This window comes from Taudactylus pleione, unplaced genomic scaffold, assembly GCF_031769625.1.
Source record: "Taudactylus pleione unplaced genomic scaffold, aTauple2 ptg000934l, whole genome shotgun sequence".
Taxonomy (NCBI): Eukaryota; Metazoa; Chordata; class Amphibia; order Anura; family Myobatrachidae; genus Taudactylus; species Taudactylus pleione.
In genome coordinates, this window is record NW_028285335.1 from 3494552 (window position 1) to 3511904 (window position 17353).

General features: G+C 44.5%; 1 protein-coding gene across 1 annotated transcript in view; it reads right to left on the reverse strand.

Annotated features, from left to right (window-relative positions):
• LOC148473340 (mitogen-activated protein kinase 12-like) overlaps positions 1–17353 on the reverse strand; it is a 46909-nt gene that overhangs the window by 14349 nt on the left and 15207 nt on the right. The window contains exons 4-5 of the mRNA XM_088459773.1: positions 16133–16244; positions 4238–4267 (exon numbers count right to left, since the gene is read on the reverse strand). Of these exons, the coding sequence (XP_088315899.1) occupies positions 4238–4267; positions 16133–16244 (142 nt within the window). The remainder of the gene's footprint in view (positions 1–4237; positions 4268–16132; positions 16245–17353) is intronic.

Consider the following 17353-nt stretch of genomic DNA (forward strand, 5'->3'; position numbering starts at 1 on the left):
ATATTTTCAAGAGAAAAAGAAAGAGCGTCTTTACGGATGCACTCTGAATTAAGTTTTCTCAAATTAGGGCCCGTATTCAATTAGTTTCGCACCCACGATACTTTTCCGCCTCCCACACTTTTCGCCAACATCACGTGTTTTGGCCGCGGAAACTTATAGTGTGCGACCCCGCTATTCGCCGTATTCAATTTGCGTAAAATGAGTGCAAGCATGGTTTAAAGTTGCTAAAGTAAATTTTTAAAAAACACACCTTCAGCAAGCACCTGCAATCAACAAAATAAATCCCCCTTACTTGCAGACCCCCCAAAAGTCTATTTCGCTAGTTTAATAGTTTGTACCCCCACTTTGCACTTTTCCGCCCCATTTTGAAAAAATTTTTGGGGTGTTTTTTTTTACGCAGTTATGCTTAGGGGGTCTGTCCCAAGGGTGCTGAGTGTTTTCTCGATGTTTGTACCCCAAAACTGCAAACCTACACTCTTTTTCCACCTGCTATTCCACCTGCTATTCCACCTGCTATTCCACCTGCGAAACTTTTCCGCCTATTACATTGCATTGACCTTCCGCGTATGCGAAAAGCATTTGAAATTGAATACGGAAATAAGTTTCCACCAGGCGAAATTACGTCATCTGCGATACTTTGTTGCGGATTCCGACTTTCCACGGCGAATTGAATACGGGCCATTGTGTTAAAAAAAATATTCACATTTTATTGGTATACTTTAAAAGTAATAGCCTTTAGTTTTGACAATTGGTGAAATATTAAAATATATAGTGTATAGAAAAGAAAGAACAGTGTATTAAAATATGTAAAACAATTCTATGGCTAATGTCCTATTATCAACCTTTTGTTTGATTCTCTTAGTGGAAAAGCTATATTGCTTTAGTCCTGTTGGAGCTGTGCTATTATGTATTTTTAATTGTATTCTTTCACAGTGAAGGTTTCTAAATCATTATTATGTTACCAATCCAATACTACAATGTATCAGTAATGCTAAAGGTTGATAATATAATCACATTAGCCGTAAGAATTGTTTTACATATTTTAATACACTGTTCTTTCTTTTCTATACACTATTTTAATATTTCACCAATTATCGAAACTAAACGCTATTACTTTTAATGTATACCAATAAAATGTGAATTTTTTTAACACAATATGTGGCTCAGAGTGCACCCGTAAAGATGCTCTTCCTTTTTCTTTTTCTCTTGATAATATTGGTCGTAGACTTCTAGCAATGGGGTAGCACCATACTATAACCTTGTAGAATATATGAGGAAATTTGAACCTCTAATATTAAACGACAAGGTATAGTAATAGAACCACTGGTTAATGGATGAATAACAATATAGATTTTCTAGAGACTGGTGCGGGATACAATCATTATAAGTGATTCCAGGAGAGTATGCTGACCAATGCAGATCTAGACGGAATCGGTATTTAATGCCAGCGGCGGAATAGCCGCCGGATCAAAAACCGACAGCGGAACCCCAACTGACCTAATTCCCGACTGGGGTTGGTAAGTAACCTAACCCTCCCCTAACCAGGGGCTGGCTGGCAACTTTTAGCCTGGGGGACAAATGCATGCAGGCGGCCCTGGCAGAGGAGTAGCGTGTTGCCAGTGTGCCCAAAGAACGTGCGTGCTACGGCGCCCCCCCCCCTCAAGTGTTCCAGGGAGGAGGCGGGTCCATATGGGATTAATGTAATGTAAAATTAAAGATATGGGGCAGCCCCATCGTGGTGCCCATATGCAGTGCCCCCCTGTGCCCCAGGAGAGGACCCCCTTCTGCAGGCCTCCAGTAGTGATCCTCCCTATGCAGTGCCCCTTATACAGTGCCCCCAGTAGTGGTCCCCCCTGTGCAGTGCTCCTTGTGCCCCCAGTAGTAAGCCCCTTATATAGTGTCCCCAGTAGTGGTACCCCTATGCAGTGCCCCTTATATAGTGCCCCCAGTAGCAGTCCACCCCCCATGCAGTGCCCCCAATAGTGGTAATCCTAAACTTAACCCCCCCCCCACGGCTAGACGCTAAGACACCCGGCTTACCTTCGTTCGGTATGCCAGTGTCGGTATTTTGTAGTGGGGCTAATGATAGTCGTCGGGATTTCGATGCCTATCTTTAGTCCCCTATCGGGCTGCCAGTGTCGGGATATCGGCGGGCGGGATAAGGCCCGTCGGTATCCAGACTGCATCCCGGTCTAGACAGTTCTGTATAGTAACTAAAGTTTCTTATCTCTCCTAAAGTGAGATCTGGAGAACATAACTCAAACTATTTACATATATCTGACATACATTATCTAAGGGATTACTTCCCTGCTGGTACAATTCTAAACAGCTACTGTATATTATAGTATCATATTCTCTTAAACACCTGTGTACAGACTAAGATGTATTGTTGGAGTGCTGGGAAGTGAAGAGAACTATGTATGTAGCTCCCGTCTATGATATTTATTGTACAGTTTATAGCGTTATGTTACTGGGAGTTACCACGTACTGCTTAGAGAGGCAACATGCTCCACTGGGGTGAAGCTTCAAATGGTTACTGATTGCTCTCAGGACATGTGATTATAGTAAGGGCTATTGGAAATTGTATCTTTAAATGTACCGTCACCTGTCCTGCACTCAGTGGGGTACACATCAGACAATCAGCAAACAATGCGATGACCGTCCCGCTTTCACTTGAACTCCCGGACAGACGATATAGTGCATACAATCTTCCACAAAACCAAACAATATATTGTGCGCCATTTGGTCATTTTATCGTTAACTATATAATGTTAACATATGGCCTGGTTGTCCGGTAGAGCGTGCACACTGCACGACTTGAACAAAATAGTTAACGAAATTGTCAGATTGAGCTGCATGTAGCGACGACCTGAAGATGCGAAGGACGATGAGGCGGGATCGCGCGTAGTGCATACACACTTGACGACATACTTGCCGACATTTGTCTTCTCCCCGGGAGAAGCCTGGGGATGAGAAGCGGATGGGAGTTGTTGGGGGCGGGGCTGGACAGGTCGCGCCATTAAGCCCCGTTCCCTCTCTGCAATTTGCCATGAACGGTGCATTTTTAAATAAAGGGGTGTGGCCAGATGACACAATTCTATGAGAATTGCTTCATTAGGTCACGCCCCCTACTCGCGGACCCTCCGGTCCGCAAGAAAATTCTCCTTATTCTGCCCACTTCACTAGGAAGTGGGCAGAATGTGGGAGAAGTGTCTACCCTTCCGGGTTACCCGAAAAATCGTGAGCCTCCCGCGATTTCCGCGAGGGTAGGCATGTATGCTTGACGATTTGTCATTCCAATCCATTAGAATTGGGCAAATCGTTCAAAATATCGTCTAATGTGTACCCAGCTTTACTGTGTGAACGCTGTCTATGCCGTGGGGGTCTATTTACTAAGCAGTGTTAGGAGACAGAGTGAAAAGTGGTAAGGTGCCAGCCAATCAGCTCCCAACTGTCATTTTTCAAACACAGCCTGTGAGATGACAGTTGGGAGCTGATTGGCTGGCACCTTATCACTTTTCACTCTGTCTCCTAACACTGCTTAGGAAATAGACCCCTTGGTTTTGAATGAGTGTGCAAACTTGTAGGGCGCCTTGCCTTGGAGAGCAGCAGCGCGATCTCTGGGGGCACACTGGGGAAAAGTCACAGTAAATCTCCTACCACTTTAGTACCAGCCTTTACATTAAATGTAACTTTTCAGTTTCTTTTTTTTTATGAAAGTAAAATAGTAAAATAATACTACTAGTAGTTTAACCTAATTTATGGTTTACATAAACCATGAGATTAAGGTGACGTCAGAACTGATTTTACTAATTACAGGAGGCGCAGGTCACATTTGAAAGTATAGAGCCTACTTGTAGCGGATGCATAATACAAGCCCTTCAGTGGAGTGGAAATGTTTGTACCCCCCAGTTTTGCACTACACAGTAAATGGTTGCACTTCGTGATTTACCTCCAGTAATGGCAACCATTTTGGTAATTGAATCAAAATAAAAGAGAATGCAGCCTAATAAATTACCACAGACGATTGACATCACGGAGGCATGAGGCACTAAGCCCATTCTAAGTACCTCATGCCTCAGGGTTGGTAATCAGTCCTAGTAATGAAATAGTGATTACATAGGTGGCATATATTGGACCTATATGGTGTGTAAATGACAGATACACTAACAATATCTGGGGAGTCACATATATACTGTAATTTATTTTGTTTTATCCAATGTATTGATACACTTACCCTGTGCACAACGCCTGCGGAGTGAATATACTGCAAAACAAAAATATTTACTTCATATAAATCTTATATATCCATTGGGACACCTACTTTTAAGAAAAATATGGCATTTTTGCAACTTATGCACAAGAAATGCAATTTACCAACATGTAAAAAGACCTTGAGTCAGGAGCCGTCATCGCTGTGTAGTGAATTCTTTACTTTATAAGTTTGTAATTTGTAACTTTATATTGACAGTAAAAGGAAAAATATACTCCACTATCCACAGATTATTATAGTATGTGTGCATGCCTGAGAGGGGAGGGTCCGAGGGCAGCCTTTGTGAGGGCCCCTCCCTCACTCTGAACGGCTTATTCCGCTGTAGACTCTGGCAGAGACTACTGCACATGCACGATCATCAGGAATATGGTGTGGACGCCATGTTTCTGGTGATACCTGCGGCACTGGCGGAGAGGTAAGTATATTGAATGGGCGCAGGGAGTGTGGTGTGGGACCCGTGCGCACCTCACACTGTGCACCCATTATAGATAAGCTCATGGCTGTAATTCTGACCATTCAGCTGCCTGGGGCATCATCAGATTTTAAAGTGACTGCTATATAACACAGAGCCTATTCCGGAGACTAGTGTACTATGCATGACCTGTTCTGGTGATTAGTATACTGTACAATACAGAGCCCATTCTGGATACTTGTGTACTATGTATAACCTATTCTGGTGACTAGTATACTGTACAATACAGAGCCCATTTTGGAGACTAGTGTACTATACAAGATCTGTTCTGGTGACTAGTATACAATACAGAGCCCATTCTGGAGACTAATGTACTATTCATGACCTGTTCTGGTGACTAGAATACAATACACAGGTACTATGCATGACCTGTTCTGGTGACTAGTATACAATACAGAGATTATCCTGGAGACTAGTGTACTATGTATAACCTGCTCTGGTGACTAGTATACAATACAGAGCCCATTCTGGACACCACTATATACAGCTTGTACTGATGACTAATATACAATACACAGTCCATTCTAGAGACTAGTGTACTATACAGTACATAGCCTGTTCTGTTGACTAGTATACAGTACAGATCCTTTTGCAGTGGAATATATAAAATACATAATCTTATAAGGAGCAGAAGTAGGCCCATAACCTTGGCCATGATTATGCTAAAAACCTCTATTGATTGCAACATTTTATTGCATAATGTATTTATATATAATCAGTAATTTGGAGTTGTGCATCTGTGATTTGTCTGTTTCTGTGCCTGCAATAAGTCTCAACAGGTAGCACCTCTCATTATATATATTCCGGGTGTGCAGTCCAGGAATCTTTCCTATACATCCCATACATATAGTGCCTTGGTGGGAATAGAACCTAAGACCTCAATGCTATGAGACAGTAATACTAACCATTACACCAACCATGCTGCCCACACATGATTTTATTACTTTAGTATAAACTACCAGAAAACATATATTCTAAGGAAAGATAATATCCCGGTTTGTGTAAAGGTATGGTATAATTTGTGGACATGCTTGACAAGTCGACATTGGTCACGTCGACATTCAACATGTCAATACTGATGAAATGTTGACAAAACATCCCTGATGGTCTAGTGGTGATTTACTTAGTCCGGCGGGTCAGGCAGCTCCAGCGGTGTCTTCCAGTTCTGACGGGGATGTCAGGATGACTTCCGGCGGATCCTGTGTTGCTTCTGGAGTTAAGTATGACAAGCCCTTCCCCTTGTGCTTATCCCTAACTTCCCCTTCAGTAGCCTAAAGGTGCATACACACACGATTTTTTGAACGATTATTGTTAAACAATATCGTTTAACGATAATCGTTTGTAAAAATCGTTCACTTTCTGGGTCAAACGATGAACGATTTTCGTTCATGCACGTTCACGTTTGTAGTTTGTAGTTCAGTCAGACTTGTCAACTCAACGATTTTCAGTAAGGGAATATGCAAAAATCGTTTGTAGTTCTAAAAAATCGTTCATTACATTTAAATGAACATAGTAAATGAACAATTTTAGTAAACGATTTTAGTTAATTTTTTCAAGGTAGAAAATCGTTTACTAAAATCGTTCATTAACTAAATCGTTGTGTGTGTATGCAGCTTTATGGAGCATACACACGGTCAGATTTGTCAGACTTGTCAGATTTGTCAGATGAACGACTGAACGATTTGAACGATTTTACCAAAGTTTTGAACGATTTGAACGATTGAACGATTTTTGACTGCATTAAAATGAATGGAATCGTCCAAGTCTGACTGCAAACCCATCAGATGTCAGATATCGTTATCTGACAAACGGGGACGCGCATCGTTGATCGTCCATCGTTCAGGCATGTCAGATATGAACGATTTTCCTTCAGATATGAACGACTGAACGATTTTTAAATCGTTATCGTTCATATCTGAAGGAACAATCTGACCGTGTGTATGCACCATTACTCTAATGCAGGGTACACACTAGCAATATGTCGTCCGATCCAATGCGTGCTCCCGCACGTCATCAGCGACATCACCCCCTCGGACCCGAATGCAGCATGGCCCCCCCCCACTGCCGCCCCATCTCTCTCGACATCGGCAAGTGTGTATACACTTGCTGATGCCGGGACCCTCCACGCGATAGATCGGCTGGGCACACATTGTTAAATTCTTAATCCTCCGCTGCCGGTCCATGTGAATCTACATTTTAGTTTCTTTTTCTTAGCAAGGCAGCACCCCTTGTTATGTTTAAAATGAAGGTTTGCAGTCTAGCTACATTCCACCGCCTCCGTTTTTTCCCTCTGTATGTGTGTATTTAATGTACACTTGAAAATGAGACTCCTTTTGCCTGGATTAGCACCCCTCCCAATTGCCCCTAGGTGATTGTAATTAATATAGGTCCTTGCATTGCAGTTTGCATATTAGAATGGGCACTATTATAGGTAAGTCATGTGCCTGTATTAGGGATGTTAGGGACCCATCTGATGAGTTCACCTTGACGTGGTAGCTGGGCATACATTTTTGGCCAAACGTACTACAAACCTTATTTTAATTGCTAGAGTTTATTATAAATGTTTTGATTATCAGTATTCTTAGTACTTAAGATAGGTACAAACTATAAGATTATCTGTCCACTCTGGCTGGTTGGAATGAAAATCTGGTGATGCATGGGAGCAAATGACAATCGACCGTTTGCTCCCAAATGCCGGAAAACAGTAAAAAATAATGGTAGTTTGGACAAAATTAGTTAGCTCAAACAGATTTGCAGTATACACTGAAATGTCCAATTTTGCAATGTTGCTATTTTATGTGAATGTGCAGCAGTCTATTTGGATTTCGCTTTGGGCTGTTGCAGGACAGATCGCTATTTGCTTTATAAAGCTGTAAATTCCATGGGGCTGACACAGATTTGCTTGCAAGATAGATTTGAGGATTGATCAAGCCTCTAATAAGGAAGCGAAACGCGTCAGTGGACTTGGTGCTGCCACTGGATTACCATTTTGGAGTAACCGCTAACATCAAAATATCTTCTCTATCCGTTATCAACTGGAGATCCGCGGAGTGGGGGGACTACTCACCCGTCTCTTTTGCTACTTGGGGCTGTCACAAGCTGACTTAAAATACCTTTGCCCATAGAATCGCCTGTTACTTCGGAAGTTCGGCTGCGGATGCATCATCACAGCTTTCCGAGGCGACGCTCTTTACTACAGGTCTGGAGACCAGGGAGCGGACTTTGTTTTCTCCTTACGGATGATGTGGTGAGGTGCCCATGCTGACAATTTATACATCTGCATAAACCTATTCAGCACGGATAGTCTAGAGCAGGATTTCTTAGGTCAAGTAATATACAGGAACTTAGGGCCTGATTCAGAGCCGGACGCTATTTGCGGTCGTTCATACTGAAAATAGGGGTGGCTATTCAAATGAACCGTTCGCTCTTTGCGGTCTGTTCACGCCTGTATGTCTGAACGAGCGAAAAAAACTTGCGGTCGTTTTTTTGGAAACTACGCCCCCTGGCCGCTCGCATCCTACGTCATGTCCGCTATTTATTAGATTAATCGAGTACATCGACCAGCGTATGAACTGCTCGCTATTCTTGTGGTTGGTTTTTCTTACCGCAATCTTGCGAGCAGTTCTGACTATAAAATAACCCAGTGACGTGGTCAATGACGCTGCTGTATTAATTATGCACACCCATAAAACGCCCGTTTTGACCTTTAAGCACGCCTGCATTCGGATCTCCACTCCCCGTTTTCAAGCACCTTCCCCTGTTACCACCCACATACGCCTCCTCCTGTCACTCAAAATAGCAGGCATTCGCTATTTAGCGAACAAACAATTTTCGGCTGCACTGACTGGTTTGCGCATGCGTATTACGATCCGTACGCATGCGCAGTTGGGCAAACATCGCTGGGAACGAACGAGCGGCCGCTTACGAGCGGCTCTGAATCAGGCCCTATATCCAAGTGGTCTGCTATTTTTGCATATGCTGCTAACAATAGGAGATGAATCTATATGAAATTTTGTTTTAATGTTATTGCTGTTATTGTTAAATTTTTCATTTTTTTATATATATTATAAACTGATTTATTTACTAAATTGATTGGCGTCTTGATCGTTCATTCTACCATATCCAATAGAGATAGTGATACTTAATATAACATTAGCGCAAAACTCTTTTTGTTTGGATTTTGGGGTGTCCAACTAGGTTGGTCACAGGTTTGAGCTTACACAGGTTCATAATTTGTTTTGCAGATTTTTAAACTCACCTTCTATACATTTCTGATTAGCGCCTGCTTAGTGTGTTTTTATCAATATTTATAGATTTGAGGATTGATCTTGGATATATTAGCACATGCTCCGTAGTTGAGGGTACGCTTCAACAAGTGGCTCCACAGTTACATCTCCATGGGCGTAACTGGCAACGGGGTATTTGCACATAGACTAAGTGCTCTGAGGGTACGTAGACGCACCTGCTGGCTCTACAGAGTGGAGCATATACGCAAATATCTGTCTGATTCCAAGATGCGTCTCTTGCACCAGGAATAATGCCGATGACTACTTCCGGGTGGTGCCGTCAAAGAGATCCGTACAATTCTGCATACCAGTGATCATCAGTATTTATTTCCGTGTGCGCAGTGTGAGCGCATTTGCGGCCGGTGTGCGTTCAACCCTGCAGCGACCCCTAAATGCCACACTTTGCAACATCCAGGAAATCAAGGTAACATGCAACAATTACACATTGGTGTCCTAGATGGGACACGTCAGACGTAGATTCTTGTATGTTGCTCTCAGAAGTCAGCACAAAGCGCATTCCAGGCTATTCAGAAAGAGGGAGTCATTTGTAAACATGTATAAGCAAGATAGATATTCTCCGGCCTCCAGTCTTTACTCCCACAGAACTATGAATCTATCTAAGGAATGTGCTTCCTATAGTACATATCTGTAGTGGTTGCAATGCTGAGATTGTATAAGGGATGTATAATTCTTCCTGCTTCTACTGACATACTGTACTACTGCTAGCACCCCTACGCAGGGGCGTCCACGTGAGCTCTGTCTCATAGACACACACCCATCCCCCCCATGGACCCTTGTAGACTATACTAAAGCTGGCCACACACATTATGATCCGGCTGTTAGAAGCTATCAATCCAGTTTGGTAACAGATAAATGGCACCCTATAAATATATATAATAATAAAGGCTCATAGCATACTGAACAAGTGAGCGAGCTAGTTAGGTCATTGGACTTTGAAGTGAGTGAGCTAGTCAGGTCATTGGACCTTGAAGTGAGCGAGCTAGTCAGGTCATTGGACCTTGAAGTGAGTGAGCTAGTCAGGTCATTGGACCTTGAAGTGAGTGAGCTAGTCAGGTCATTGGACCTTGAAGTGAGTGAGCTAGTCAGGTCATTGGACCTTGAAGTGAGTGAGCTAGTCAGGTCATTGGACCTTGAAGTGAGTGAGCTAGTCAGGTCATTGGACCTTGAAGTGAGTGAGCTAGTCAGGTCATTGGACTTTGAAGTGAGTGAGCTAGTCAGGTCATTGGACCTTGAAGTGAGTGAGCTAGTCAGGTCATTGGACCTTGAAGTGAGTGAGCTAGTCAGGTCATTGGACCTTGAAGTGAGTGAGCTAGTCAGGTCATTGAATACTGAAGTGTGCGGACTCGTCAGTTCATTGGACTTTGAAGTGAGTGAGCTAATTAGGTCATTGCAGGCACATGATCTTGTTCGTCTATGTTATTATTATTATTATTATTATTATTATGTATTTATATGTTCAGACAAATGTGTGCAAAATGCTCTTTAGCAGTGCTCTGTAAGCCACAGTAGTAAATGTTCTTTTCCCAGTATTTAATGCTCGCTATACATGTAGATGTTACATAGGACTCAGGCACAATAAAAATAAAATGATAACCTGGATTATGAAGCTCCCAGCTCAGAGCTCGGTGTATATCCCTGAGAGAGCTGGGGGGAAGCAGACAGCCAGTACTCTGTGTGATGTATAACCGTGTCTGGGAGGATAGACTCCTAGATAGCCCTGTGGGATCCACTTTCTTTTATTATTACTATTATTATGCAGCTTATTCTGATTGATTTTTACCAGTCTTGCAGTTGAGAAACTATAATAAATTTGCTGTACGGGGAAAAAAAATCAATGAAGGGTGCATATAATTCTTCTCTGCGCAGGATTCGGTAGCATAAGATGAACAAGTTGGCAGGATGGGATAAGCTTTTGGCAGCAGTGTAGCCTCTGTATTAGGGGTCACCTTCTCATTTAGGAAAATAAACATTATTCTTCATACTACAAAGGCACCGAGCTGTACACCAAGCTCAGTTATTCTCTGTAGTGATTATTGCAGTGCTTTCAATATCACTGTGCCCTCTACTGCATTCTATAGGCGCAGTTTTCATATTAGTTTAAAAGCATTGACTTTGGTTAAAAATCATATTTCTAATTACACTAGTGGGTTAGTCTAGTGCAGGGCCGTTAAGAGCCGGCCCGGGTGAAGGGGGCGTGGCCTATTCGCAAGAGGCGTGTCCACGCCCCCTTAGAAATAAAAAGAAGGAAAAAAACTTAGTTGCTCTGGGGAGCAGGGCGCTTCTGAGTCCCTCAGCCCGGCGCAAATCTAGGAAGGGGGGGGGGGCAGGCAGAGGAGACTGCAGCGAGAAGTCTCACACTGCAGACCAGCACACAGCAGCATGTGGTGGGCTGCGGATAGATAGGAGGGAGGAGGGTGCGGCGTCGGGCTCGAGCCCCCGCCAGGCCCCTCCAGCAAGCCCGGGCCTGGGTAATTAGTACCCGCCCCCCCCGCCTCTAGGCACCCCTGGTCTAGTGCAGGGGTAAGCAACTCTTGGAACGCCGGCAATTGATGAACTGCATGTGCCATTGTGACTTGCCGACCATGCCAGTCAACCAATCACTTCTGACACGTGGAATATTTACTGTCTCAGCCAAAACATGACTTGTTGGTAACTATTAGGTTTGCGAAATACTGGATGGGTGTGGATTTATAGGTAGACAGTATCTAAGTAGACAGTCACCAGAAGGTAGACCGGCAATAGGTCAACAGGGACAAAAGGCCTAAATGGTTAAAAGGTCGACTATCTACCATCCGGATATCCACTGGATTAGAGTCAGTCCTTTAACTCAATAGAACATTGCAATACAGTAACCACTGCAGCACTGAGTATTTCAGATAATGATTGTGCTGATCTTGTGGGGGCAGTGACCAGTCCACTTATGAGATTATGTTAGCAAGGACTGGACTGTGAGGGTCAGTGGCATTGACATGATGTGAGGGTCAGAACGGAGACAGCAGGAAGCCACAGACAGAGTTATGTAGCAGAAGGAGCAGGGTCCCCAGCAGTACAGATTATATCAGATTAGTGGTGTGTTAGTGAGGACTAGGCTGCATGTGACAGGGGCAGTGACATGAGGTGAGGAGGAGAATAGAGGCAGTAGGAAGTCACAGACTGAGAGTTATATAGTGGGAGGAGCAGGGTCCCCCAACAGCACAGAGTATATCAGGAGATGAGTGATGTGTTAGTGAGGACAGTGTTGCTTGTGACATGAGGTGAGGAGGAGAATAGAGGCTGCAGGACGCCACAGACTGAGAGTTATATAGTGAAAGGAGCAAGGTCACCAGCAGCACAGAGTATATCAGAAGCAGGGTCAGATTGGCCCAGCGGGGGACGGGGTATTGCCTGAGGTCACAGCCTTCAACCATAGGGGATGTGAACAGCCTACAATACAGCTCACCTAACTCAAAGCTTCCTAAACCACCTGAGACCATTTTTATCTGCTTCAGAGCTAGAATCAGTTCGTTCAGAGGGCGGGGCTAAATGGCACAGTCTTGCTGCAGGCGCTATGGAGATAGGAAGGGGAGAACTACTTCAGTCCCTAGGAGTCCAGAGCAGGTAGGGTTGTCAATCACAGGGTTCACCATTGGTGATCTCCATTGATGGCGCCATTGGTACTTTCCATCAACAGCAACAAACCATTGACAGTGATGGCAGAAAGCCTTCGATGGTTGATGGCCATCCCTACCACTTATGAGAACTACTGGTCTATAAGGTTGTAAGGTAGGGTTGTCCAATGAAGGGGTCGCCTTCGAAGGCACCACTGTTGGTTGCCATCAATGGCAAAAAAACATCAACAACAAATGAATAGTGGTTTGAAACATCAATGACGATAGAAATCCCTATTAAGTCCCCAAGTCCACACAGTGTGATGTGGAAGAGGGTGACTCCTGCAACTTGCAACCGGATATGTCCAGCAAAGTGCTTAACAATACCTGAGTATAGTTAAAAAGGTCTGTGATGAGAGGGACATCCCGGGATGAGCTCTTAACTCCATGTCCACAGCAGGTTCAGCCAGCCCGGTGTCTGAACTCTTCCTTCAGTGCTTGATGTAGCATCCAAGTCTGTACACATGTACATTCAACCTGATGGCTATAGAACGCTTGTCCCCAGGAGGTGAGGTGCAGCCACACACACACAAAGTGCTGCTAACAACTTGCTCAGTGTCTGATCATCACCTTGGATCCTGTAAATGATGAAGTCCTGGGATAGAATCACTCCTCCGATGGTGCCAGAAGGAAGTTGGATATCCAGCCTCCGACAGGCTGCAGAGCCCCCCCAACAGGCTGCAGAGCCCCCCAACAGGCTGCAGAGCCCCAAGTACAGTGACCCACTGGCACAAACTAATGCAGTGATGTTCAATAAGCAGCCATAGGGCCCAAGCTGTCACCTGCGGCCCTTCCTCTTATTGGCAGACTTGATAGCTATAGCTTACAGTATAAAACTTGTGTAAAACTCCTGCTGATTTGTTATTACAGATAGGAGTCTCTTTCTCTGATTAAATGTGATGTTTTAGTTTATTGCTGAGGGGTTTTTTTTTGTTTGTTTTTTACTACGGAGCAGATCGTCAGAGACGGCTTTGACCGATAGTTTTAAAACGGCAATAGATATAAATGCTAAACAAGCCTGGTGTAGCAGGTGTAGTCCTATTGTCGTTTTAAAACGATGGTTGGCAGCTTTGGCAACCAGCTCCTTAGTAAATCTACCCCTGATATTATGGTTTATGAAACAATTGCTATTGAATAGTGTGGCGAAGGCACAAAATTCACTTCTAATTGAATTTGTACCTTGAAATGAACGGTAATGTGTTTTAAGATTAAATTGCTCATCATTGCATGTAAGGGAATATGGAGAAGAGAAGACAAACAATGGCAGCTACGGTAAAGTCTGAAAGTAAACTTACTAGGCTATGCATAGAAACTAGGTAAAGTCCTACAATGAGACAATGGACCCGATTCAGAGATGCACACAATAGCCTGTGATCCCGTACGCAGCAGACTTGCAAAAACAGGTTATTGGTCCAGCCGCCGTCTTGTGCACAGAGTCTTGTCTCACATCCGCCGGCCTCCCCATTTCCCCCAGGAGCTGCCCTCTTATACAATACAAGTGGGAGGTGCAGGGGGAGCTGATGAGGCGATTAACTCTGAATCACATCATCATGGCCCCTCCCACTGCTGCACAGTGCCAGTTATCTTGGCATTGTGTAAAAGGGGGCGGGACCGATCACACAGTCATGCCCCCACTCCACCCCCAAATGTCTGTCATGTCCCACGCTGAGCTGACCTGGCTGCCTCCTACCGGAAGAGGCAGCCAGATTGTCGGCAACTATGGCAAAGGCTCACAAGGGCACGCCCAGAAAATGGTCCCAACATGCCTGCCCTAGCCACCCACCTGTTACTTTCCTCAAACACTCACTTTGCAAATAAATTCTCTCTGCGACAGTCGTTGCTAACTAGTCGCTGTGCGTGCGGAGTACGGCTTTGGCACATGCGCAGTAGTAAAAAAAAAAAACCAGTCCACTGTGTCTGATATTGACATTGCGTCCACCTCTGAATCAATTAGACCCAATATATGTCGACAAATGCAAAAGGAAAACCAAAAAAAAAAATAGAGCCTATTTAAAAACACCGTAATACTGTATATTTGGGTTGGGCAAAATCCATATGTAATGCTTGTTATCTGCGAATTACAATCTATCAATGTTTGTTTTGTCATAGCTATATTTACCAATGACTGGAGCATGCAGAGTGTCTGAACATGCCTCTATCATGATCTGAAGTTATTTATTTACATAGAGCTGATAAGAAGGAACTTGTCACATTTTTAGTTAATCAGTGGGGGCTGCGGGGAAGTCACATGTTATCACTGAACATTCCAGGCTACTACCCGTCTACTCCCCTTGTCTTGGGATATTTTTGTAACTTGCTGATTATATTTCAATCTCCCCTGACAATATCTCAGTTGTTCTTTTCCCACAAAACAATTTACTCTTATAAACAGCTGCATGAATTAAAAAAAAATATATATTTTTTTTTTCTGTGAGAAACCCACTCCAGGGTTAGTTTCAGTGTCTATGGCTGGGGTTCCCAAACTCGGTCCTCGAGGCACCCTTACAGTCCTGGTTTTAAGGATATCCATGCTTGTGCACAGATGGTTAGGTCCAACTGACTGAGGTACTAATTAAGCCACCTGTGCTCAACCATGGATATGTCCAAAACCTGAACTGTTGGGGAGCCCTGAGGACCACGTTTGGGAGCCTATGGTCTATGGGATATATTTATTAAGCCACTATGTTGCTGGGTGCCCTTTCTCTTGATCTATGGGTAAAAAATGACTACCAAGAGTTAATTTCGAAAGCTGCATTCCAGCGTGAAGTTAAAATTTATATCGGATTCCATGTATGACTTAGTATCACTGTGATACAAACAAAAATTCCACTAGTATTTAGTAATACTCACCCCTCCGGCGAGGTCCCGCGAAGTCCAGCGGAATCCTCGTCCTCGACGAGGTCCTCTGCTGGGCTGCTGGCAGCCTAACGCTGCCAGCGACGAGGCTTCAGGGTCATGCGCATGCGCGACGGTCCGTCTGCGCATGTGCATGACAGGGAGACCCGGCAGTGCCTGGAAGGCTTCGTTGAAGCAGGAAAGGCACCGCCGGGTCTCCATTGCCGGCAATGGGGCCCGCATCGCTCTCGCCATCTTTTAGATGGCGAGAGCGATGCTGTACAAACAGCGGTAATCTAAGATTACCGCTGTTTACTAAATACAGCAAAATGGTATAACCCCTTTAGCGAGCACTAAAGGGGTTATACTTCGTTTGTAAATGGGGCCCTAAAATTTAAAAACAAAAATGATGTGTTTAGCTCCGGAGTAACATCCCGGTGGCTGTGGCATCTCCGGGGAGCTGTAAGGGCAGCGGTGTGACCATCTGAAGTGTCCTAAGGATGCTGCATAGGTTCTGGCTGCAGTGTGCCATTCTAGGCACCATTGTAGCCAAATGAGGCTAGCATAAAAAAAAGCTCAGAGGGCCAGTAATTCTCACCTGGAGGCCTCGCAGGATCTGATAGAGGAGATAGACGATCATACTGTGGTTTAGTTTCTGCATCTTCATGACCCGTGACAGGTCCAAGGGGATGAATGGCATAACCATGTAACTACAAGGAAATAAAAGGACATAATCAGAATGAATCATGCAGTGCATAGAGCAATCCTCTGCCTCTATCAGGAATAACCAAATTGTTTTTCACATTTTTGTAGAGACTGGCTTAGCTTATTATTAGCTAATGTTAACCACTTACGCACAGGGGTCGAGAGGGATGAGGGGGCGGCTACTAATTACCCAGGCCTGTTGGAGGGGTACGGCAAAGGCCTGAGCCAGCTGCTCAGGGGGTCCATTGTCCCCGTTTGCAGTGCAAGGCGCCGCTTCCCAGTGGCCCGCATAGTATTTTACATGTTTTTTTCCCAGAAGGGGTGTGGCCACAAGTTTTGGATTTGTAGGCTGGTGATGGTGGAGTAATGCCATTGTAGGCTGGCGATGGTGGTGTAATGCCATTGTAGGCTGGTGATGGTGGAGTAATGCCATTGTAGGCTGGTGATGGTGGTGTAATGCCATTGTAGGCTGGTGATGGTGGAGTAATGCCATTGTAGGCTGGTGACGGTGGTGTAATGCCATTGTAGGCTGGTGACAGTGGTGTAATGCCATTGTAGGCTGGTGACAGTGGTGTAATGCCATTGTAGGCAGGTGATGGTGGTGTAATGCCATCGTAGGCTGGTGACAGTGGTGTAATGCCATTGTAGGCTGGTGACAGTGGTGTAATGCCATTGTAGGCAGGTGATGGTGGTGTAATGCCATCGTAGGCTGGAGATGGTGGTGTAATGCCATTGTAGGCTGGAGACGGTGGTGTAATGCCATTGTAGGCTGGCGATGGTGGTGTAATGCCATTGTAGGCAGGTGATGGTGGTGTAATTCCATCGTAGGCTGGTGACGGTGGTGTAATGCCATTGTAGGCTGGTGATGGTGGAGTAATGCCATTGTAGGCTGGTGACGGTGGTGTAATGCCATTGTAGGCTGGTGACAGTGGTGTAATGCCATTGTAGGCTGGTGACAGTGGTGTAATGCCATTGTAGGCAGGTGATGGTGGTGTAATGCCATCGTAGGCTGGAGATGGTGGTGTAATGCCATTGTAGGCTGGAGACGGTGGTGTAATGCCATTGTAGGCTGGCGATGGTGGTGTAATGCCATTGTAGGCAGGTGATGGTGGTG